General features: G+C 38.6%; 1 protein-coding gene across 2 annotated transcripts in view; it reads right to left on the reverse strand.

The window, feature by feature from the left end:
• The window catches only part of LOC131049146 (pentatricopeptide repeat-containing protein At3g42630), a 92,435-nt gene that overhangs the window by 37,387 nt on the left and 29,140 nt on the right, over positions 1-25,908 (reverse strand). For both annotated transcript variants that reach the window (XM_057983177.2, XM_057983178.2), the window contains exon 2: positions 24,281-25,768. In XM_057983177.2, coding sequence (XP_057839160.1) covers positions 24,605-25,768 — 1,164 coding nt within the window. In that variant the 3' untranslated portion in view covers positions 24,281-24,604. The remainder of the gene's footprint in view (positions 1-24,280; positions 25,769-25,908) is intronic.

Below are 25,908 nucleotides of genomic sequence, written 5' to 3' on the forward strand. Positions count from 1 at the left end.
TTGCATTCTAGATGGTTGCAACATGATTTTTAGTGACTGATTTTTAGTGTTGCATGTTGTCTTCAGACTTATTGGCAGCCATTAGAGGACTTGGAAGGGTGTCTTCAGACATTGTTTGAGTGAAAATCAGACTTTTCACACCTTTCATAGTTCATTTCCAGATTTGGTATACTCCTTTGAACCTTAATTTTGATGGATTTTCTAAGTATAAGGAGGTGTCTTCAGACTTAGTTCTTCATATCAGATTTTAGTTAAGTCTGAAAATAATAATTTTCAAGAGTTTATGAGAGTTTTGACCCTATTCTTATCACATTTATGTTCTATTTTCAGAATTCGTTAGGAATTTGGATATAATCTCTGATTTCCATACCTAAAAATTGTCTAAATCATCAGAAATCAGAACTTATTCAATTCTGAAAATAGTTATCAAAAAGATTTTCCGAAGTTACTAACTTCTAGCTTTGTACAGGTGCAATGTCGAAGTTCGGAATTAGCATTCGGAAAGAACAACAAAAGATAGTTGAGAGTGGATTCTATCTAGAATCCAAGATGTCATCCAGATAGAAGGAGATTACAAACACGAACATGCATTTCCTGAACATGGACAAGATGCGGCAGCGGATGTTCGGAATTGGAAACCAAATTCCTTCTCCTACTTATGCAAACATCATGAGGAATGCTATCTACCAAGCCGATGGATTTCTGCAGTCCATACAGTGCAGCGAGCTAGTCCTAGAGTGTGCAAGATGTTATGATCCCCGCTCCCGAATGATCAAGACTTCCAAAGGGGTCACCATTGCCTTCCTTGTTGAGGATGCGATGGCTGAGGTGTTCGGAATTCCACGTGGTGCAGATATGAAAGACAAAACAAAAGATGAGTATGAAGCGAAGTATAAATTGAAGATGGATGGGTGCAAAACCATAGTAAACAAAGAGTGGATGATCGCACCTAGGGCTCATCATTCCAAGGCTCCCAAGACACTCATGTGCACAGATTAGAAAGAGGAATATAGCGACTTGGTATTCCTACTTAACCGAGTGATGGGAATGTCACAAGGTGCATTATATCATGGATGGATGTTCTATTTTATCCAGGATTGTCTAAGGGGAACATTGTTCAATTGGTCAAAAATCACAAGTGACAATCTAGATTTTCAGCTGAGGAATGTGGAGAGATCTAAATCATTTGCCATGAATTCCTACCTTGTGTGTATATTTGCGCAATTTGTCACTTACAAAGGATTAATATGCAGAGGTGAAGTCAGGAATGGACAAGGGCAATACAGGAGTTATGAATGCTATCCACAATTGAACATGTATCGAATTGAAGATTATAAGAGAGTGGATGATGCATTCACTATGTACATTACAAGGATGTTGCAGGGTGAAATCCACAAGAGGTTGTCCAAGGAGGCAACAGAGTTGATTGAGCAGTATGGATCATGGTACATACAGTTTCCTACTTTCACATACCGAAGGATTCATGGATTTCAATCCGAACCATACAGGCTTCCTAGGTATCCTACAGATAGAATGATATTACTTGAGGTGGGGAGACAGCTTCTGGAGTTTGATTCCATCCAGAAGGACAAACACGGAATTGGGATGTGTTGTGACCATTTCACACATCGCCCCATTAAAATGGGGACCCCCTCTTTTTGCTTTTGTTTTGCCTGTTCTTCTCTCTGCTTTTAGGATTTTGAGTAAGTGAGTGAGTCGTCTGGACTAGGGTTAAACCTTAGGGTTTCCTTTGATATTTTCAAGCTAAAGTCCAGTCCAATTTTGAGAGATTATTAAGCATCCTCGCTGAGATTGCAATTTTGAAATAGCTTGAGTCTGTCAGGAAGTTGAGTATGTCTCAGGATGAGTCCAGTCAGGTTTTGAAGACAAATTCAAGTTAGGTCTAAAGTGTTAGCATTTTAATGATGGGATTGTGCAATTTTGTCCGGGTGAATTTTGACCAAGTTTTTGAAGGTTTACTAACTTGCCCCTGGCCTTGGAAATGACCTAATTTTGCCTTGTCAAGTGATTGAAGACTAAAAATGTGGATATTTTGGCCTGCAGAGGTGAAATCGCCCCTGTCCCTCACCCAGGGACCAGGGCAAAAATGATATTTGGTGCATATTGGTTATTGACTTGTTTAATTTGTTTTATGCAGGGTCTCCAGGAGGACAAATTGGACGTAAATTGAATATTTTGAAGATTTTGAAGACTCAAAAATGATGAATTTTGAAGATTCAAGACAAGTTCGCTCCTGTCCCTCACCCAGGGACCAGAGCGATTTTCCTCAAACACACCTTCTTGGACATTTTTTTGGATTTGGACTTTTGTCCATAACTTGCGAAATGATAGTATCTTCCCCAGCAAAGGAAATTTGAGATGATAATTATGAAGATTTGGCCCTAAGGACCAAAATCGCTCCTGTCCCTCACTGAAGGACCAGAGCTCGAATGCCAAGCTTGCCTTATCCTTGCAGGATTTAAATGATTTCGCGATTTGAGAGGATCAAGGAAAGTACGTTTTTCTCATTAAATATAGCTTGGATGGGCCACAATGGAGAAAATCGATCCAAATTGACCAAAGCACTCCTGTCCCTCACCAAGGGACCAGAGCGAAATCTTCAAAAAACATAAAATGCTTAATATTGCGAAGTACTATTTCTTGTGTCCAGGACTCAAGGTGGAAGGGAAAGTGATATTCTACGTCTAGAAAGTGATTCAAGGTTGATACGATTAAAAATTTGTGCAATAAACTAAAAGGCGCTCCTGTCCTTTAGTCAAGGACAAGGGCGATATTCATTAAAACAATCATCTCCCTCCAGAATCACGCCAAGGCAAGGTTTTGCGAAATGAGAAACGCCTTTTGGAAAACGATGGACAAGGAAACATCCACAAGAATTAACAATTTTTGGCTCAAGTATAAAATTCGCTCCTGTCCTTCACTAGAGGACCAAGGCGAAAATCCTTGGGAGAGCTCAGTTAGTCTTGAAAAGGCGAATTGGACATGCATGAAGCAAACAATAAAGATCATCGCCTGCCTCACAACTTGATTTGGCGACTTAGAAGATAAAGACCAAGGGCAAAAAGTAAAGATCGCTCCTGTCCCTCACCAAGGGACCAGGGCGAAAATCTCTAGAATATCAAGTTTGCCTTGCAAAGGACAAGTTAAGCGTGTATAGAATGGATGGAGGAAGATCATCGATTGCCTTGCAACATGAATTGGCGGTTGGAAAAGACAAGAACCAAGGCTAAGTGTGAGATCGCTCATGTCCCTCTCCAAGGGACCAGGGCGAAAATATCCCAAGGTTCGCCCCTTCCAAAGATCACATGAATCAAACTCAAGATTCCAAGCGAAAATGCTATTTCAAATGTCCAGGCTAAGACTTTGAACGTGAAAACAAGAAATACAAGGTTAAATGCATGGGCGCTCCTATCCCTCTCCCAGGGACCAAAGCGAGGTTCTCAACAAGGTGGTATTTTTACCATGCTTAGGCGCCAATGTCATCTTAATCGCATTAAATGCTAAGTCCACTAAAACTTTGAGATATTTTTAATTAAAATTGGCATTTAATGAGTTCGCATAAGGCATTTAATAATTAATTTAGTCTTTTAAAAAAAACAAAATCAAAATTTAATTGCAAAGGCATTTAATTAATTATTAATTTAAATAAAAAAGAGAGCGCTTGGGGTTTTATTTTAAATATTTTAATAAAGGTTTTTATTTAATTTTTGTTTATTTTCGCCTATTTCCTAAGTCGGCCTATCGGCAATGGCAAAGCATAAGCGCGCATATATGGGAGGTACTTTGAAGCATTTTTATCCATCATTCAATCATTGTCTACATGCGATTTGGAGAAGCAACAAAAGGAGCGAAATCTCATCCAAAGAGAAGTGCGAATTTTGATCCAAGGAGAGGTGCGATTTTTCAATCCAAGGAGGAGTGCGAACTTTGTTAGAGGTGGAGCGAGTTTCCTTCAAGGCGTTGAAGACCCAAAGGGTGGTGAAGTTGATGAAGGAGGCGCCTTTGCTAGAAGACTTCAATCTTCATTTTGCCTAGCAAATTTCTTTAATTTTTGCATCATTTTTTAGAGCTAGTTCTCAAAGAAAGGTATGGTGAAGATCTTCCTAGCCTAATTTTGAAATTTTGAAATTTTGAATTTCCAATTGCATAATCGTATTTAGGAAATGATAATTCAAAGATTTATCATGAAGTTTCCTAAATTTAAAGCTCAAACTTAATCTATATTTTTGTGCTCCAAGGTATATTGCTCATTATGAAATGTTGTGTAGGTGTCAAGATGGCGACCCCAAAGCCAGGAGCATCCACCAGTCGTCCAGCCCTTATGAAGGAAGATCAAAGGAACGAAGAATTGGAGACCAAGATCGTGTCAAAATGGAGCAACATTGGAGATACCAACTTGGGAAACTTCAGTGTGAAGAAGTTTCGAGAGGTCCCCTACATTGGAAAGCCATCACCTGTCGCAAGGAGAATAATTGAGAGTGGCATTATCAGGGCGGCCGGCTTCCCTCCAGCAATCCAGTGCCATGAACTGATGATCGAGTGTGCTCGCCATTATGACCCACAGTCAAGATCGATCGTGTCCAAGGAAGGAAACACTTTGGCTTATCTTTCAGATGAGGCTATAAGTGAGGCTCTCCATCTGCCAGAACATAAAGATATGATTTACAAAAGCTTGGAAGGAGCTAGATCCATGTACGAAGATGATCCAGACACTTGCTTGAGCATCATCAACAAGAATTGGCTACTCAAAAGTCGTCCTCGCCTGAGCAAGATTCCCAACACACCACATAGGATCGACTTCCAGGAGGAGTACAGAGATTTGATAACCTTACTCAATCGAGTTACAGGGGCTCCTCAAGCCTTCTATTTTGAGAAGTGGATGTTCTTCTTCATCCAAGTGATAGTTCAAGGAAAAGGAACAATTCATTGGGCTAGAATTATTAGCCATTGCTTGGACGTACAGCTGAGAAGACTGAAGGCTACTAAATCCTTCCACATGAGTTCGTACATCATGTATGCCTTGATCAGGAATTTTTGATATGCAGGACTACCTCACAGAGGGGCGATTGGAAGAGGACCTGGAGAAGTCAGAGTTTGTGACTCTTATGTTCATTTGCATCATCCACCTGGGAGTAATTACAAGTTAGTCAATGATACTTTCACAATGAACATCACCAGGACACTGCAAGGCGGGATTCATAATCGGCTATCTCAGGAGGCACAAGAACTTGTAAAGAGGTATGGTGCTTGGTTTATCCAATTCCAGAAGTTTACATATATTAGAGTTCATGGGTGTCCTTCACCTCCATATATGTTGCCAAGATATCCGACAGACAAGATAGTACTACTTGAGGCGACTAGGCAACTGGCAGCTTATGCGAAGGCATTCAGACACAGGCATGGAAATGGGATTCCTGTACCTATCATATTAGGAAATTCAGTTGAGGTATGTCCTAATGTTCCAGCTTTAGATGATGCAGAAAGGGAGTTGGCCTTATATTCATTTTCATTCTTTTCATTGAGGGAGAATTTTGATCCTTATGGATATATAGAAGAGACAGTTGGTAGAAAATACAAGCATGAATGTCAGGTAGAGGACTTTTGGATGAATCTCTCAGATGATTTAGAAGTGAAAAGAAAGATGCATTCCAGATTGCCTTTGGATTTCATCAGGAAATGCAAAGTTTACAGAGTGGCCGATCAAGCTCAGGACAGTGGCAGGCACCTCCAGTCATCTTATGATAAGGAAGACAAGGCAATAAAGATAGATTGGAATGAACCTGAGGTTGTGGACTTGAAGACTTTGATGGCTCCAGTTTGGTCTTGTACTCGCAGATGGGTTGATGTGCAACATCAAAAGTTGAGAGAGCAGAATATATCAATGACTTTTACTTTGGAGGAAAGGTCGGCAGAGGGAGCAAGCGCAAGCGAAGGCAATCCTCACCCCAGAAGCGTAAGTGAAGGCAATCCTCATCATAGAGGTGCGAAGAGGAAAGAAAGACCTGAGAAAAGAGAATCTTCCAAGAAGAAGCAAGAGGCCAATCGAGATCGCTCATCCGGCATATCTTCTCGACAGGAGAAGAGGACACTTGAAGTGGAGTCTATGGAATCAATGGTTCAAAATGATAAACATGAAGGAGGGCAGGCATCTCAACGTTCATCAAGTCAATCTCCCCAAGTCAATGAACTACATGAAGACAAGGATGATGATGAAGCAACATCTCCTCTCCGGAAAGAAGAGTCACTACCTAAAGAAATACAAGTTAGGGAGACAAGGTCCGCCATTCCAGATTGGTTGAAGGAGAGACTAACAAAGGTGATTGTGATCGAAGACGAAGAAGATAATGTGATTGATTTAGATAGCCTTGTTGGAGATTCTCAGAGAATAACAGAAAAGAAGAAGGCCACCAAAATGTCCAAGATGATCAGAGATGAGACAGGGTCCAGGAATTTGCAGATAGCTACACCGGCAGTGGACAAGTACGAGGGTGAAGAAGAATATGATGTAGAAACCGTTGAGCTTGGTCCACTCACCACCGAGCAGGCATTGGATGAGGCAACTAATTCATTTGAGGCACTTAAAGATAAACTTAAGGAAGAAATGGAAAAGAGTAGAAAACTTGAGAGAGAGAGAGGTGCTTGGAGAAGCTACTTTAGCCACCTCAGTCAGCCCTTGGGACATCAGGATCCAGCAGTATCTCCCGTGCAAGCACTTCCCCTTGAATCAGTTGGTGAGGCAAAGAAAGTTAAGAGCTTGGTCCAGCTTATGAGCTCTTGGATTGACAAATCCCATACAGTTGCCAATGAGTTTGCAACAAAAATGATGCAGACCATTCATCGGGCTATCCAGGTCCTTGAGATCATCCACAACCTAATGATAACAGTAGCCGCCTTTGCTCATACTAAAGATGTCATCATTCCTGTTCTTCAAATAATCAGGCAAACATCGAGGAAGACCTTAGCACAAGAAAAGATAATGGATGGAGGAGCTCATAATTTACTCCAGTGGTCTACTTTACTCCAGATGAAGGAAGTTATTTTCGAGGACACCAGCGCCAAATGCAATCAAGTGGAGGAGGTCATCCATCCAATCCAGGACAAGGTGTTTGGGGTTTTATGCACTATTCTTGCCAGAAGGATCGAAGTTGAGACAGATGTGGATCTTCAAGAGTTGGAAGAAAGGGTCAAAATCATCTTTTGCAAAGATGAGAATGTTATTACAGATGAGCAAAGAGATCAAATGTTTGCTACTATGCTCCTGATTGAGAAAACTAAGGAACTCGAACCTGAATGGGACGCAGCTCTTCTCAAGGCCTTTAATCAGATTATTCACTTGGAGGAACGAATGAGGAATCTTCCCGAGATTCCTATTGCTGAGATTGAAGGAATCGTGTCCAGATTCATTGCATATGCTAAAAAGGAGCATTGGAAAGGGAATAAGGTTCTAGAAGAGAGGTTGTTATATGGCACCTTAATTATCATTGATCTATGTTTCCTAGATTTTTGTGCCAAATTAAATATTTTGGCTATGCATTTAATATTGTGCAATAAAAAAGGAACTTTTGTAATAAAACCCTAATTAGGGTTTAGGTGTCAGAATCTCAGCCGTTGATCTTCTTTTGATCTGGGTCGTTCATTGTAATTGAGGATGCTATATATACCCTCACTCATTTTCATTTTGTCATATTAGAGAATTAGAAATAGAGCAATAAGAAATAGTTAGAGGATTGGAGCTTTTGGAGAAAAGAAAGTTATTTTGTAGCAAGATTGAGTTTGAAGAAAGAATTTCAAACAATTGTTGTCCATTTTGGCTTTGAGATCAATAAAATATTGAAGTTATGGTGTTTTATTGCAATTCTTGTGGCTATCTTCATGGTTGTTTGTTTTCTTGAATCATTCTCAGTCGAAGTAGTATTTAAGTTTGAAGGACTAAGTGTTGGGCTTGATTTTGGTGAAGATTCATGTTCCAAACCACTAGCTTCTTACTGATTGTAGGAACGCCTTGTGTGGTCAACTGGAGAGACTTGAATTGCTTAAACCCTCAATCGTCATTGAGCTTTGGATATGTGCCTTTGTGGTAGTGTCCATGATCCTTGATGAATTGAAAAATCATTTGTTACCTTCGAAGATCGCATCAATTTCAATTGGGTTGTTATTTCATGGCAATATTGAAATTGGTAGAATCTCGCCAAGTCTAGCCTACATTAGGTCATTCTTAGGATTAGATTAGAATTCATCCCTTGCAAACTCTACCTTTTGATCTTTTTGAAGAACTTGTTAGTTTTAGGAAATCTTGTTCCTGCAAATCGGAGGACGTAAGGCCCCTTGATGAAACAGCATTCACAACAACCACTGGTGCTTATCCACACGTAGAGACCCTACATAAAAGAACATTGGAGTCACCCTGATTGATCCTTTTTTGCGACATCTTCAGCAATCAGAGGCTTTATTCAAGAGAGGATAAGGTACCCTTGGGTATTTTATTCTGTGTATGATTGTGTACAAAATACACGTCAACAGGATGACATTTCCTATTTCGGTAGGGAAGACATTGGAGGTTTGCCATTCCACCACTGTAGCTAACACCGTGATTGAGGAGCTTGCATTCTATCACCTTGCGACAGACAAGAAGAGAGAAAGGTTTGATCCACATAAGAAAGTTGGAAGGATCGGGGGAGATAAGTTTGTACACAAGGTGGACGTAGAAGATTATTGGGCCAACCTGATGGACGAACAAGCAGTGAAAAGAAGAATGTGGTCCAGAATGTCCATGGATTTTATGAGGAAGTGTGAACTTTTCCTCATTCCTAATCAGATATTGGATGACAAGGATCATACGCATCCACAATATGAGAATGAAATAAAGAAGGCGGTTCTATTGCCTAATTGGTCAGAACAAGAAGTGACAGATCTGAATGTATTGATGAGAGAAGTCTTGAGTTTCTCCCGAGGATGGGTAGACAATCAGATGGACAAGTTAGTTGATATGGGTGTTGTCTTCACATATGAAAAGATGAAACAGGAAGAATCCTCTTCCAAAGATGATCAAAGGACTATCAATGACATAAGGATTCATGCGGATGAGGAGAGTCAAGCCCCCAAGTGAAGGAAGAACACACCAAGAGAAGTCAAGGCTAGAGGGAAGAAGATTGAGGAGGTTAAGAAGAAGAAGCAAAAGTTTATCATTCCTTTACCTATCATTCCTTCACCTTCCCTCAATGTCTCATCAATCAAGGAGATTGAAGTGCCGGAACAAAACAAGGAGTTTGAACAATGTTCCAACACGGTGATATTACCAAAGAGTGTTTAGGACTTATATGCCACTGCTACGTCTGCTCCACCTAATGAAGATGATGATCAGCTGGGATCTCCTACTGTCCTTTTGGAGGTTAGTTTGGGGAAGAATGTATATGATTTGACTAAAGATAATCCTGATGATGATGATGTTATCTTGACATTGAGGGAACTTGATCGAGAGATGTGTCTTGATGATGGTATGGAGATGGCCGCTATTCTTGATTGGTTGATGAGTATGGAGAAAAGTAAGAAGATGGTGGAGGCGCAACCAATTAACGACATTGATGACTACTTAGCCAGGAGCAACAAGGAAAAAGAACCAAAGAAGGCTGAGATTTTGTCACATATAACTAGAGATGAGACAGGAATGCGGATTGCACAGGTGGTTGTTCCTATTGGAGATGTGATGAAAGATGCTACTACTCCCATGGATTTCCAAATTACTTCAGTTGCCCTTGGTCGTACTACAAAAGAGCAAGAATTCCAGAAACTTGGTGACACAATTCGAGTGATCAGTGCAAGAGTGGACAGGGAAATGGAAAAGAAAGAGAAATATAAGGAAGAAAATATCAGACTTAGAGAGTACATTGCAGGGATAAGGCATGAGAATCCCACCCTTATTTCCCCTATTGCAGTTGATTGTGGACTACATGAAAATTATGAAGCAGCAAGAGATACACTCTCGGAATTGGAGAAATGGATTGAAGATACGAAGAAACGGGTGGATGATTTCCTTACCACTTTATCCAGTCTTTTGACAGGACAACAATGCTCATATTCAGGATACAATATCTAGAGGGAGTTTGGGAGGAATTCCGATCTATTCAAGAGAAGACTATTCCATGCCTCAAAGTATTGAAGAAAATTCCTATGTCCACATTGATCGGGGAGAATATTGTGCATGATGGAGATAGATACGATTTCCATGGCTGGTATTGTTCATTAGCCATGAAGAAATCTACTTGTGAGCATGCGCAAAAGAATTGTGCAAAGATGGAAGGATCAATTCATGAGATCCAGTCGAAGATCCTTGCCTCAATTGAGGAATTATTGGGAGTGGATGTTAGCGAAGGCAGTGGTTTACACTTAGTAGAATTGAGAGACAAGATGAATTTCATGTACTTCAATCAGTTGGACTCTTTGAAGAAGAGTCAAATGGATGACTTAGTTTCTTTGTTGATTCATGTCCACAATTCGCAAAAGCTCATGCCAAATTGGGAAAACACCTTGGATGCTTGCTCAAATGCATTGGATGTGATTGATTTGCAACAGGATGTCTTACCCAGCATTTCCATGTTGGAATTAGATTTTGTATTGGCTAGATTCTTGGAATATGTTGTGAGAGAAAGAGATGCAAGATAGAATCTTTTAGAAGATTCCCTATTTGATGACTACATGTCTTTCTATTGGGCCATATGTTGGTGGCTCCAATTTTTATGTAAACCCTAATTAGGGCAACTAGGGCTTTGATGGCATGATCTTGGCCCTTGATTTTGATTGAATCTTAGCCATCCATTTTGTTTGAGACTATATATAAACCCCATTACCTCTCATTTGTAAGGGAGAGATTTTTGAGAATTGTTGGTAGATGCTGCAGATTTGGATACAAATCATTGTTTGAATTGATGGTGATTTTTATTTAAGTGTTGTCTTGCATTCAAGGTTCTCAATTCCTCCAAGTTAGACTAGAATTTGCTTTCAAGTGTTGTTAGATTGAATGAAAGAATTTGTTGAATGTATTTGTGCGGAATCCATGAATCCATACCACTAGCCTCTTGCTGATTGTAAGTGTGCCCTGCATGGTCAACTGGAAGTTTATATGAGCTTAACTTCAATTATTATACGTCCATTGTTATGCATTAACTTGAATGGTATCAATGTTTGACGGTAATAACTTGAACATCTTTGAAATACACCTTAGATGATTGCACTAAGCTTGTGTCAAGTTGTTCAACTTGATGGTGAGACCTTGCCTAGTTTGATTCCAATGAATTTGTTCATCACTTCTTACATTCCAGGCTTTAGAATAGAATTCCTAAACCCTATTCCTTTTGCCCTTTTTTAGAAAATTCTTGTTAGAATAGTTTCAAGAGCTTCATTGTTAAATCATAAGTTATCAGCACACCTATTCCACATTCATGATAAGCGAAGTTGATATGAACAATTGCGTAAGTCCCCAAGTGAAAACAGCAATTCACATCGACCATTGAGTTACCCACTCGTCAAGACCTGCCTATAGAAACCTTGGAATCATTTTAGTTGATCTTACCCTTAGCATCTAAGGTGATTTTGTTCAAGAGAGAGTAAAGTACTTTGGTATTTTATTCTGATGCTTGCATGTGCATAAAACACACATCAACACTAAACAACCTAGACGAATGAAAGGGGTCAGTTTATGATTTATTTAATGAAAACCATTACATCGGAAAGAACAAGTCGAGAACTTTCCAGCGATACATGATATATCCAAATAGAAAGCTAACCATTATTATAAAAATATACTTAGAAATCTAAGAATAGGATGGAGTCTACAAATGATCCCACTCAAATTTAATGACCGAAAACTTGAAAGGACGAGAGTGGCATAGATTGAAGATAATTATTGGTTGCATTCACTAACCACTTTGTGTTAAACTATCAAATGTGCAAAAATAGGGAAGTACAACTCATAATACTTTGCATCATTTACTTTTATCATTTTTCCTGGAGGATTATCTTACACGAATTATCAATCTTCCACCTGAAATCCACCCATTGACGTGAATAAGGTTTTGGACCTAGTAAGGTCTTGTACCTAGTGATTTTCGCTAGTTCCTAGAAGAGGACTTATTCACATAACTTAAGTTTACTTAGGTCCTAGGTGGCATTCTAGAAGATTGATTAGTTGTCACATGATCTTGTCTTATCTCGTGACTACTTGGAGTTATCTTAGTCAACACTTTAGTTGTCTCATTGCTTAGGATTATGACACATGTCAACATCTTGTGTAATACTGCATCTCACCTTGCCTTTATAAGAAAGGCTCTTGTACATTGTAACATATCTCATATCTCACTATTCAAGCAAGCTCTTTATTGCATATTCTCTTGTGGAAGGCATCTTGTTTTTGCTAGTGATCGTGAAGTCTGCAGCTTCAACATGGTATTAGAGCCATGGCAATGCAAAACCCTTCTCAAATTTGAGGGTAGAGCTATTGCCAGATGAGAGATTTTTATGGGTATCATTGCAAATAATTTTTAGCGTGTTGAAGGAGACTCGAGCTCACCATTAAGTCCAGGACAACTAACAAAGTCAATATTGGCTTTCATTTCGTCTAAATCCGACCATTTTTTGCCAAAGTTACAAGGGTTTGAAGAAGTGTGAAGATTTGTTGTTCCAGGTGGTCATTGATTTTTCGGAGCACGTTTGGCCTAAATTGACCTTACCATTGCATTTAGGAGGCCCATCTAATGAATTTTGACTATAAATTCATCTTATTTTGAACAAAAAAAAAATCGAGGCAAAAAAAGTTTGCCCGAGTAGGTCGTACGACCCCCCAAGTGCAAGTACAACATCACTTATGGTGTAGAAAATTAAAAAATATATTTTCTACGATTTATTTTCAGGCAAAAAATTTTATTTATCAATAGTCAAAAATTTTATTCGAAAACATTAACAACAAATAATACTAAGGTCAAAAAAGGGCACAATTATTATTTGAGATCATAGGGAGGGTACATGCAAATTGCAGCGTTTGGTTGGCTTTTGTAGGGTACTAACAACAAATACTTGGGTCGGCATATTCATATAAGTCTACAAGGTCCGTATATGGTCAACAGGGTTCTCTATTGGCTAGCGTGTTCATTTTGTACTAGCGCATCTAATATTTTTCTAGCAAGCTTTAATTGGTAGTTGGTTGTTATATGGGCATTGTTTTTTGTGGTGGGTTTAAGTTGCTTTTGGTCAAGAGTTTCACTTTTTCTACAAGCAGTTTACCTTATTTTGTCAATCTGCAGTCCTCATTTCTAGCGCTTTGTGCTTGGTACTTAAGCACCCAAAACGCTAACACCTAACACATGCACTTAGCACCTATCACACACATCAGCGCCACACCCCTTCTTGCCCTCCGCCACACACAACTTTGCCTTCTCTCGGCCCTATTGCTGCCTCTTGGCCAGCGCCATTTGTTTTTTTACTACCTACGCAACTAAGGTCATATGGGTGACCTTGTTTCAGCTCCTAGATGCTCTATTTGGCCCCTCAAGTGCCTAAAACAAGCCTTTTTTTCAAACTTGTATAACTTTTGCTACAGGATTCGGTTTTCTAAAAACAAGATATTGTCATAAACCTAGTTCTATGTACTTCGCAATGGTGCATGCGATTTTTCCAGATTTTGTTGTTGGTGAGTTGTTTTTGCTCTATGAAGTCAATATTCCATTTTGGATCTCCAAGCTCACAACTTTTTGCTACTATCTTCGATTTTTGTGATTCTTGTACCATTGGAAAAGTATTGAGGAACTCTATAATTGTGCCCATGCAATTTTTCCATATTCAACCCCAAGTGTTATTTATTTAGTTTTTTGACACTACAACATTGTGACTGATTACTTGGACATTCTGACCTCTAGAGAGTTTTTGCCTTTTTGGAAAGGCTTCGGTTGAAAAATTCATCATATATGGGATTCTCTATATTCATGTGAGAGTTTCTATCTATGAAATTTTGAAGAAATCATAGTTTGTAATGGGTTTTTCATTTCATCCTTCTCTGATCATCCTAAAAAGGGGAAACTATACATAATGGAAATATGACATCATAAAACATTTTAGATGGCTTCTTTTGTATAATCTTGTTCCCCTACCTAACACACCGAGTAAGAAATTTTCTTAGAATAGTAAAAGGGATATTGTCTTAGGAGTTATAGCTATGCATGTTGATGATGACATTTTGAAGTCTCAATGTCCTCATGCTCTTTGGAATGAAATTTGGGAGCTATATGGAGATCCTGATACTCATCCATCCCCAAATGATCTAATTTCAAATTGTAATGTACCTCTTCGCTTTTCAAAAAGGATACCCTATGATTGTGATATTATTCAGGAATTTGATTCTTTGGAGTACTTTACACTTCAAAAGATGAGGATGAGGTTGCTTCAAAGGTTCTTGATTCTTCTTCAGAGATAGTTGTACCTTCACTTTCATTGATTCCTTGTGCAAAGTCATTGATTGAGACTTCCATTATCTTGTTCGTCGAGACCATCATTGTCTTTCAGATTTGAACGACACATTTGAGAGGTTCACTCTCCTGTTTGATGACAGCCATTGCACACCTATTGTCAAACCATATTTGTGTTTGGAGCTTGTTCAACATCAATTTCTGCAGAGTTCCAATTTGTGACGTTCTTCTTTAATTGGGCATGTACTTGATTGGATTGTGGCATCTTCATATTGCTTGGACAAGGAGACACCTGAGCAATTTTCAAAGACATCATCATGCTTCATGCTTCCATCCTTCAATTCCTATCCTATATGGGAAGCATTCCTACTTTTGCACTTGATTTTGTTTCTTCCTAAGGGGAGACAAGTTGTTTGGAAGCATAAGATCATGTTTTGCCTTCACACATATACTATTTTTGCAGTAGATTATTCTACGGGAGGCTTCTTAGTCTCTTCTCTTTCCCTCTTATGGGGGCGATGGAAGGGGGGGCTATCGATTGTATCTTCGTGATGAATGTAGTTCTTAGGGGATATTGATGAGACCTCCATATATCACTCATTCTATCACTTGTATATGATCTTTTGCATTCTCTCTTTTGGGGAGGGGGTTTTTCCCAAGTGGTTTTTCTCTTTTTCTACATTTATGAGAGATCATTTGTACATGGGTACCTAACATGGCCTCGCAGTCAGAACCCATCTTGCATCATTTGCATAATAATTTACTCCCTAAGTTTCATTTAAGGGGTGGCATTGATGTGAATAAGGTTTTGGACCTAGTAAGGTCTTATAACTAGTGATTTGCACTAGTTCCTAGAAGGGGACTTATTCACATGACTTAGGTTTACTGAGGCCCTCAACGGTGAAACCAAAAATCAGCCTACTTTATTGAAAGAATAACAGGCCTTTTATAGGCAACTACAAGGCGATTGTCCAAATTGGGACTAACCGTTCACAGAAGTCAAATTGACTCTAAAACAAACTCTAAAAATAGAAACTCCCAGTTCTATCACGAAGTCTCTAAAAATATAACAACCAACTAAAGAACTCTCTAAAAATAACAATTTTATATTCTAATAGGTGGCATTCCAAAAGATTGATTAGTTGTCATAGGATCTTATCTTATCTCATGACAACTACTTTTAGTTACCTTAGTCAATACTTTAGTTGTCTCATTGCATAGGATTATGACACATGTCAACATCTTGTGTAATCCTACATCTCATTGCACCTTGAAGAAGTGGCTCATGAATGGTGGTACCATGGCATGGTAACCAAAGGGCATGATTCCATCACCACCTTGGAAGACTTTAGCCAAAGATTGATACAAAGGTTCGTTAGGAGGGATCTAGAAACTCATTTTAGATACTTAGCACAGCTGAAGCAAGAGGGTAAGGTGGAAGACTATGTAGCATAATTTCAGAGGATTGCGGTGATGATTATCAATGTGTCAAAAAGAAGGCTTATAGTCTTCTTTGTGGAAGGCCTAGCTAAACACCTTAAAGGTTAGTAAAGGCATTTGATCCAAGCTCATTGCAAGAAGCCATCAAAAGAGCTCTAAATTTTAAGGATTCGGTGACTAAGGACAGATTAAGCTCCAAACAAGCATTTCCTATGCTATCAAAGAAATCTTTTCAAAAGAGCACACTATCATCCAAAGAATTACTTCCTAAGCCAAATCAAGTACAAGTGTTTAAGAACAAATTGCAAAGGAAAAAGCTATGCTTCACATGCAGAGAATAGTGGAAACCAAATCGTAGGTGTTTAGGAAAAGGACAAATAAACTATATAGAGGTAGTCTTCAATGAGGATACAAAAGATGCAACATGGGAAGGTGTGGAAACTAGGCATCCAGATCTGAAGTTGCTTGAGGACAAGCAACATCCAGGACGAGTGGACTGTGATGACCCCAATTAGGACTGAGTCGGCCCCTTTAATTTGCCAAATTTTATTTAAATGAATATATAAATTATAAAATGATTAAAAATTAAAAATTATTAATAAACGTAATTATTAAATAATTTTAAATAAAGGCTTTTAGGCCAAAATTTGTTTTACTTGGGTCGGTTATTTCCTTCGATCGGTTATTCTCTTGAGGCCGACATTGAAAGGCTCATGTATTTATAGGGATTGTGGCTGGAGTCAAAGGCATCGAATATTTGAAATTTGAAACGCATGTAGTTGCCTTTCTAATACAGAAACCTTGAAGGAAAATCTGAGTAGGACGTCAACCCTACTCACAGAGGAAGTCACACTCAGCTAGACGCCATTCAGACCTTGGGCACACTTCATCTCTCTCAGGATGCAATCTGTGCATAGCTGACTTTGCTGGGTGTCTGCCGACATCAGCAAAGTCACCTGAAGTCAATAATAGGAGGGCCGGCCATTAGCAGTGGAAATCAATATAAGGGCACATGCAGATCATCCTCACAGTCGGTATTTATATGCCTTGTTAGCCTATAGTAAAGATCATATTATTTTGTATCAGTTTTATTTTAGAAAATCTGAAGTTCATTGATGTGGGCATGTGTTTTGTCACCTCTGCTGATTATTAACTGAGTTCACCTTTGACAGTGCTGGATAGTAATAAATGTAGAGAGCTATTTGATTTAAGAAGAATAATTTATTATTTTACTATCCGTATATGAGATCTGTGTTATTATCTGGTTAGTCCAAATTGTGTATCCAAATCTAAAAGTAAAACTTATTAAGGATATTTCATCAAATGGCACAATTTACCCAAACTGAATGGAGAAGTATCTTCAGCTTTGTTTTTATCCTCCAAAGGCAACAGCAATGACAGCTGAAAAGAATTGCAGCTTTCCCTAGTCATCCAAGAACCCCCTAGAAGAGACCCTCAACAAGAGAGGAGCATAAAAAGGAAAATTGAATTCAACTTGTAACAATCCCCATAACCCTCTATTTTTTTAGCTAAGTTGCTGGTTCAGGCGCGGGTACCAGTTCGGGTTTGAGAACCCGGTTTGCTAGTTTGGCAAAATTTTGAAAAGGGGTTTGAGTTCGTAGTACAGAAACAATGTAAAAATCATATATATATACATATGTATATATATATATATATAGCTGGAACTGGCCGATATATATATATAGCTGGAACTAGCTGATATACAGGTTCTCAACCTGTAAACCCTGGAACTATTGTGTACATATTTCAATGGAATGGAGCAAACAGATACTTCTTAGATCCTCCTTATCGAATGAGAAAGTGAATGATATAATCGCTCCGAGATGTTGGTACTAATGTCGATCTCTAATACTTATAAAATCAAGAAGTGGACTTGACTGGACCATGGTATTGTAGTTCAGTTGGTTAGAGTACATGGAGGCATCCCGATCTTGCTTCTCCTGCCAAGCTTATCTCTACCTCTACTAACTTGGGAACAGCTCATGTCCAGTTTTAGGTGCCCGCCAAAGTGATTCCATATAAAGATCTAGAACAACTGGATCCCCAACCCCGTTGATTTAGTTGGCAACGGGTGAAACCACTGCAAGTTCTGCAAGTTTTACTGTCTCTCTTACACACTGTTAGCATCTGAAATTGTTGCCTCAATCCTTTGCAACTATGTGGGACTCACCCAATGGACAACAACAAATTCCACTATAGATGTGAGAATATCACCTAAAACAGCATGATTTTCTCTAATGTTTGAGATGGGCAGCTCCCTTATTCAGAAACAAAGAAAATTATGTACAGAATTCACAGTATTTATGAGTTCAGACTTCAGGATTTTTACATATGGTGTAAAAAAAAGCATGCAACTCTATTTTGAGATCTTTGCACTATTTGCAATTCAACACTTAACAAGAGTTTTATGGTTTTTAGAGATACAAACAAACATCCATTAATTTTTGAATAGATAAAAGACAGTGAAACTATGTGCTCACAAAGGAAATAATGGTTGTTGAAACAAAACATAATTTCATGAGATTTTACAAGCTATAGAGTAAACGAAAAAGTAAGCAGCTAACACCACTCAATAAGTGATACATTTAGTACAACACCCAAATTCACCACTTATTTGTCCCTAACTAGAAAAAACTTAACACAGGATTCCAAATTAAGGTTGAGCAACAAAAACAATCATACAGTATAGCAAACAAGATGGAATGTTAAATTGCACTTAGCACAACAAAATTCACCATTAGCTATTACAAAGTGCATTGCACTTTTCATAAGATTTCCGAAAAAAGTTTGGAAACTTGCATGTCTATCCTATCACTAAAAAATAAAAAATAAAATCTACTTTCCTATATTTAAGCTAATTACTCCTCACTTTTGCTTTTGCTTATATGGTGGAGGATATTGTAGGACTTTTTCCACATTTTTCTCCAAACGTTTACTTAAATAAAACATAAATTTATTGCATGTCCTTGATCCGTTCTTTCAAGAATACAAAGATGTGTTTTCCAGGCATTATGATGAATTTAAGTCATACGATGTCAATATGATAAAGCATCAAATCCTGTGCTAGATGTAAAGCGCTTCAGACAAAAGCAGAAACTGATTAATCCTAAGATTAAGATTATAATCAAATGAGCCCTGCCAATTCTAAGGGCAAGCCCCTACTACCTATATAGAGGCATAAGGAAAAGACTACCGTCCCCCTCTATTCTACTTGAGTAGTAAACTTAGTGATGATAACGAGAAAGGATGGAGATATATTTGATTATGCATCAACTTAAGGCATGCCCTTGATCCTTAAATAAAATACTTCTGCACACTTCCATGACATTAATTTCTGATGACACTTTTATAACAATGATTGCAGATGTTATTGATATCCCTATTTGCATAAATTGAGGGTATATATTAGCTTTGTTTGGGGACCATCTCACATACTTGGGGCATTGGAGTTCACCTCAACAATATTTGGCAATGATCATGAGCCTAAATACATAGTTCAAAACCTTGGCAAGTTGCCAAGTACTCACAAGTTTTTCCCTACCATGAGTTGTCTCAACATAAACTCACCGAAATTTTTTCAACTTTTTGACGAAAACCCATCAAGAGGAGTGAGATGGCATTGCATGCTCAAATTGATATGTGAGATAGAGAGAAGTGTCATCTATGGTGGTAAAATAAAGTTGCAGGAAAGTTTTACCACAAGGTTTGCAAATGCGCAAGAGCCCAATAGTTGTTGCATTTTCATAGCCATGCACTATGTGAGATAGAGACAAGTGTCATCTCCCGCATTATTGCATCATCAAAAATTTGATTCAAGTTGCAGGAAAGTTTTACCACAAGGTTTGCAAATGTGCAAAAGTCCAATAGTTGTTGCATTTTCATAGCCATGCACTATAGCAATAGAAAGTCAAGCACCAATGTAGCATCCAAAGCAAGTAACTACAAGTTATGATTAACCAAGGTTAAGTCAAGTGGGAGTTAAAGCTTAGCCAAAAGGGGGAGTTAGAATTATTTACCCAACTTTAGTTCGATATTGCAACCAAAACACCAAATTGTGCTGATTGGGTTTCAAAAACAACAACCGATTTTCATTCCATTTAAGCTAGTGATCAAGTCTAGAACAATTCCATGGAATGAAGGGCTTAGTGCACCAATGCTTGCTTGCCACATGTCGACCAAAAGATTTTTTATTAGGTAATTGCAAATAATGAGTGGCACCAAATGTCCTAAAGGAAATTAAATCCAACCATCAAACCTTGCAGAATCAAGTAGATACGATCCAACCACATAAATGCAGTGGGCCTTAGAGCAGCATGTTAAGCTCTTGGTTAGGGTTTCAAGGATATGATGGAAGATTCCCCACATGAATCTACAAATGTTCACCAATCATCAATTAATATAAAGTAAACAGCTCAAAATTTTCCCACGTTTCTCTCTTTTGTGCTTAATGGGATGTTTGCACATAGTGGAAGCAAATTCTCGAACCTCTCCAATTGAGTGAAATTGGTTGATTTATTGCCTCATTGAGCAATCAACATGTTTCACATTAAGTTGAATTCCATATTATTTTTAATAAAAAATCTAGTTATATAAGATTTTCATGATGTATTTGGAGGGATACTACATGAAAATTTACAATTCATAGTTAAGAAACTCAGAATTAGCAAAATCTCAACAGGCCAAAAATTTAACTTGGTCTCAAGACTTGGGAAGAACTCCATGAAAACTTGGGAAGACCAAAATATGAGTTGAACTTGAGCCTCAAGGAAAATCCAACAGAATTTCTAAACATTAAAAACACAAACTTGCAAAATAATTTTGAAAACCATGCATAAAATTTAGAGAACTCATAAGTAGTTTTTCCTTAATTTATAGATCAAAAAGCTAATTCAATGCACACCACAATGTCATATTATTACAATTTACAAATCTGTATTAATATTTTACAAATTTTCTGTTCCAAATAAAACTTCTAAGTGCTTGTGCAGATGCTCTTGAAGAGGATGGTAATGATTCCAATTGAATTACAATATCATCCTCAAGCATATCACAATCATCCAATGAAGCCACTATTGACACTTTGCCTTTTGCTTCCACCTATGAGACAACAGTTGCTACCCACTCTATTGCTTATCTCAAAAACAATGATCTCATCCATGAAAAAAACAAGGCCAAAAGCAATGTTTATTTTCTGCTTTTAAAAACTAGAGCAGGGAACTAGGGACAATAGTCCCTAGCAAGGTCAAAAGGAATTGCCTCTTGTGGGGATCAAGGAGTAGGTTCCTTTGTTGCGTTTGATGTAGAATAAAGGGGCTAAGCTCCCACCACCAAGCCCAAATTAAGACCTTCAAGACCACACAAACCTTCATGGTACATGCCATTCTAATTATATCAATTTCAAGTTTTAACCAACCCTCGATAAATCAATTTAATGTCATGGGGTCTAGAGGCAAGGCCCTGAGTGGTTCCAGGGATGATGCCCCTCATAAGATCTACAGCAAGATCAAGGGGCTAAGTGCCCACCACCAAACCCAAATTAAGGCCTTCAAGACCACATGAACCTTCATGGCACATGCCATTTTCAATAAACAGAGGTTTTAACCAACCCTTGATAAATTGATGCAATGTAGTCAAGCACACAATCACATAAATGTGTGTGTTTCTGCATGCGGCCTTTTTTTCTGGATAGCAAGTGAATTTTCTACAAAAACTTGCATGTTTCATAGATAGTTACTCACCAGCTAGTTTTGCCTCACAAATTGGCAAGTAGCTCACCAAGTTTTTGAACTATGGAATTGCAAACAGAATTGCACAATGAAATATTACACCGGGCATAAGAAAATTCACTATTAAGTATTACAATGTGCATCGCACTTATTTAAAAAGTTTCCACAAACAATATTGAACCTTAAATGTCTATCCTGTCACTAAAAACAAATATGCTTTCCTATTTATAACCTAATAACTCCTCACTTTTTCTTTTTCTTATATAGTAGAGGATATTGTGTGACTTTTTCCACCTTTTTCTCCAATCATAGTCTTGATTACACTATACAATTTTCACATGTCCTTGGTCCACAAATAAAACATCTTTGCATATTATTATAACTTATTAGTTCTGAAAAGAAATATTTTAAACTAATTATAAATTCAAGTGGACCATTTTGATGGCATCTAGTACATGATAAGACTTCCCCAAGCACACTTGACCAACTTAATGTGACAAAAATATCCACTGGTGACCTGATAATACATGAAGATCAACTAAAACAGCAAAAATCCAGTCTAGTGCCTTATCTATTAGGCAATGGAGTCAATGAACACTATACATCATGAAATCCAACCACTACAAGATTCAATATATGATCCACAACTGATGTCACATACCTTCTCTAAAACAGTATCCTAGTATGATGACATTGACCGTGACAGTGAATGAAATGGCAATTCTGTCCAGAACGCACATACATAGTGAAGATATGTACCTGAATGCCATGAGGCACACAAGTTTGATAAATGTAAAGTCCAAAGCTGTCAACAACCTGTGATTGCCACAAAATTGAGTGATTGGAACTTGGAAGTGGTACACCTACTTGCACAAATCAGGCAATAACAGACACACACAATGCAAAAAGCATCCACTATACCTACCCTTTAGGCAGTGTTCCACGGGCGTTGGGGACGGGGGGACAGGGGGACGGGGGGGACGCGTTTCCGGGACGGGGGGACCAAGGGCCTAAATTTGGGGATGGCGGGGGGACGGCGGCGGGGGGGTGGCGGGGTGGTGGTGCTTATATACTTGTACATATACATATAGTACTTGAAAAACTAGTTTTGAAAAGATGTATGACAGTATTACAGTGTAAGAATTACATTTGAAATGAGACTATAGGAAATTTGAAATACTAAATCTAAATACCAAGATTTCTAAGTTGTGTTGTTATATGGAGCCTAATCAAACTCGGAGGTTAGATTTTCCCTACTTCTATCGGCGCGGTTTCCCCCTATATTTTTCAACGGGGGTTTGGGGGCAGTGCCCCCAAGTTGGGGTCAAGGGGCATCGCCCCTTGCGGGGTCAAGGGGCTCGCGATACAGGGCGGGGTCGAGGGGCAGCGCCCCGCGAGGCCAAAAATACTTTTATTATTTTCTAAAGGCGTCGGGTGTTATTTTTCTATTGGCCCACGTCCAATTAGAGTTACCCCTTAACCCTCCAAAAACTTAAAAACTCACTTTTTTTTAAAATTTTAATTTTAAACATTGCATATAAGTGGGGGCGACAGGAGACGTCTGGGCGTCTCCCCGTCCTTGGAGAGACGTCTGCACGTCTCTTGAAGGACGGGGAGACGCCCAAACGTCTCCCAAGGAGACGTGGAGGCGTCTCCATGTCTCTTTGGGAGACGCCCAAACGTCTCCACGTCTCCCTGGGAGACGCGGGGACGCGGGGACGTCTCCGCGTCCCGGTGGCGTTTGGGTGGCGGTGGCGGGACGGCGGGGGACGTCGCGTCCCCGTCCCCCCGTCCCCGAGACGTTTCTGACGGGGGGACGCGCCCAAAAAGGGGGGGGACGCGTCCCCGTGGTTCACTGCCTTTAGGTTCTTTGGCTTGGGATCTAACTGCATGGCTTATATGGACCTTCAACTCAAAACATAGTAAGTTGGCCTCTTGCCATCTTTGACATTCTAGGGGATTTGTCAGGTAGTATAATATTTCGCTATTGAAAATACATATAGAGTTTATCCTTCTTTAGGGAAGGTCATGTGGGAAAGCCTTATCAGCTTAAAGATAATGTCAGTACTTCCTCTTTCATCTTTTATATTGGATCCTTGTCCAGATCTCTTGTATTCTTCTAATAACTGGTTTGTTTCTGCAATATGTTTAGATATTATCAGATCTATATTGAATATCAATTAATTTTTGACATTTTAGTTAGTAAATAGATTTACTTTTGTACCTGAGTAAATGAAACTCCTTTGCTATTTGTACCTTTGAACAGCCCTTATGTGCAGATCATACTAAAAACATACGAGAAATCGGGTAAGGTAAAAGGCACTGTGCATTAAGCAGATTGTCAGACAACATATTCTCTGGAATAAATTTACCAGCTAATCACAGGTATGACAGAGCCTATTTCTATAAAGAGTAGATTCCAAAAAGCTGTTGAGTGTACGAATGCAATATTTGATCTCCATCTCTTTAACAAAAACAATCAAAAGAGGAAATTGTGCAAACCTTGGAAAACACTAACAGAAAAGGACCTCCAGCATTTGCATTTTAACTACAAATTAAATGAAATTAAAATAAGCATCCTAGTAATTTAAATGACCAAAAAAAATATTTTAAATCCCTTACCAGCAATGGCTTCCAGTTGTGCAATAATTTATGTAGCAATCCCTTCAAATTTCAATAATACACTTCCATAGCATTGGCCCAAAGATATTTTCTATGGCAAAGATTGAGAGGACAGCATACAATCCAGATTTTCTATGGCAGACATTAAGGGGATGGCATAGAAATAGAATCGTTCTGTGAACACAGAGGAAATGGAATGCACTAAAAACCAGATTAATGGAGACAGAAAATCAGGAGTGAAAGGGCATCCCCATGATCATATTGATATTGAAGCACTTCCAAATCCATATACACATGTCAAATATGCATCAACTGTCTCATGTCTTAATAATTCCAAATAAGCTGGCCTTTCCTGAAGTACTTTTTCAGGTAAATACTTAGTAATTTAGAATATGTGCATTTTCCTGGGTACTTTTGATCCCAGTGTTGCACCAGATTTTCGGAACTGGCATGAAAATCTCCTTTGCCAAATGCTTCATAAACTAATGGGTCAGTCAACTCAGTGGGATAAAGGTTATTCATCTCAATTTCACCAAGTGCATAAGAGAGCTTCTTGACCTTCCTGCCTCCCAAGTAGGCATCAACAATTGCACCAAATGTCACAATATCAGGAGCAGTATTCATATGTCTCATATGAAGGACAGTTATGTGCAGATCCCAAAACATCTGCATTCTAGAAAAGGCTAGAGCACGGATGTTGAAGGTTGTCAGGTCAGGCTGAAAACCAGCCTCAAGCATATTTAAAAATTCTGATTGAAGACTTCTCATTTTAAAATTAGCAGCATATGACAGCAAAAGCATGTTCCATAAAAGATTGCCAGCAGACCTCCTTCTTAGGCCCACATCTCTCACAAACTCTCCTAACTGATAAAAATTTTCATTCTTGATATATGCAGAGGCTATTGCCCTGATGGTCTGTTCCTCTATAAAGATTCCACATGCTTTCAAGCGCCTGTAAGTTTCTTCCATCTTAGTTAATGAACCAGCAAAACTATAAGACTGTATAATAACATTGGCAGTTGATGAATCCACCTGGAATTCTGTTGACAGCATTTCTTCCAAGACATTTTCCATCATCCCAAGCTGTGTCCCCTTGGCATAGCAAGTCATCAATTCTGTATAAACTCTAGCATCTAGAAAACAACCCATAGATTTCATGTCTTTGAAGATCTTAGCTACTTCATCAAGAAGCCCCATCCTCCCATAGGCATGGATCATCTCTGTACATGTAGCAGTATCTGGTTGGAAGCCACATTTTGCAATCTCATTCCATATTACCTGAGCCTGATTGAAAACCCCACTTTCTGCATAGCATAACATTAAAATTGACATGGTAGAGAGGCCGGGTTGAATACCTTCATATTTCATTTCATTAAAAAGATTCTGTGCTAGAATAGGCATTCTTTCTTTACGCAACATGTCTATAAATGGAATGTATTGCTGTTCCCTTGCCTTGTAGCCAATCTGGTTTCTCCACCATTTAAAGACCTACAATAATAAAAAATATATATGAAGCCCAACTACTTTCAAAGAGTAATAAATAAGGAAGCAAAAATTAGACAGTAATACAGTCTACAATGCTAAGTCTTTCCTCTTTAGTAAAGAAATAGGAAATCTGCAAGCTACAT

The sequence above is a fragment of the Cryptomeria japonica genome, chromosome 2 (assembly GCF_030272615.1).
Source record: "Cryptomeria japonica chromosome 2, Sugi_1.0, whole genome shotgun sequence".
Classification (NCBI taxonomy): Eukaryota; Viridiplantae; Streptophyta; class Pinopsida; order Cupressales; family Cupressaceae; genus Cryptomeria; species Cryptomeria japonica.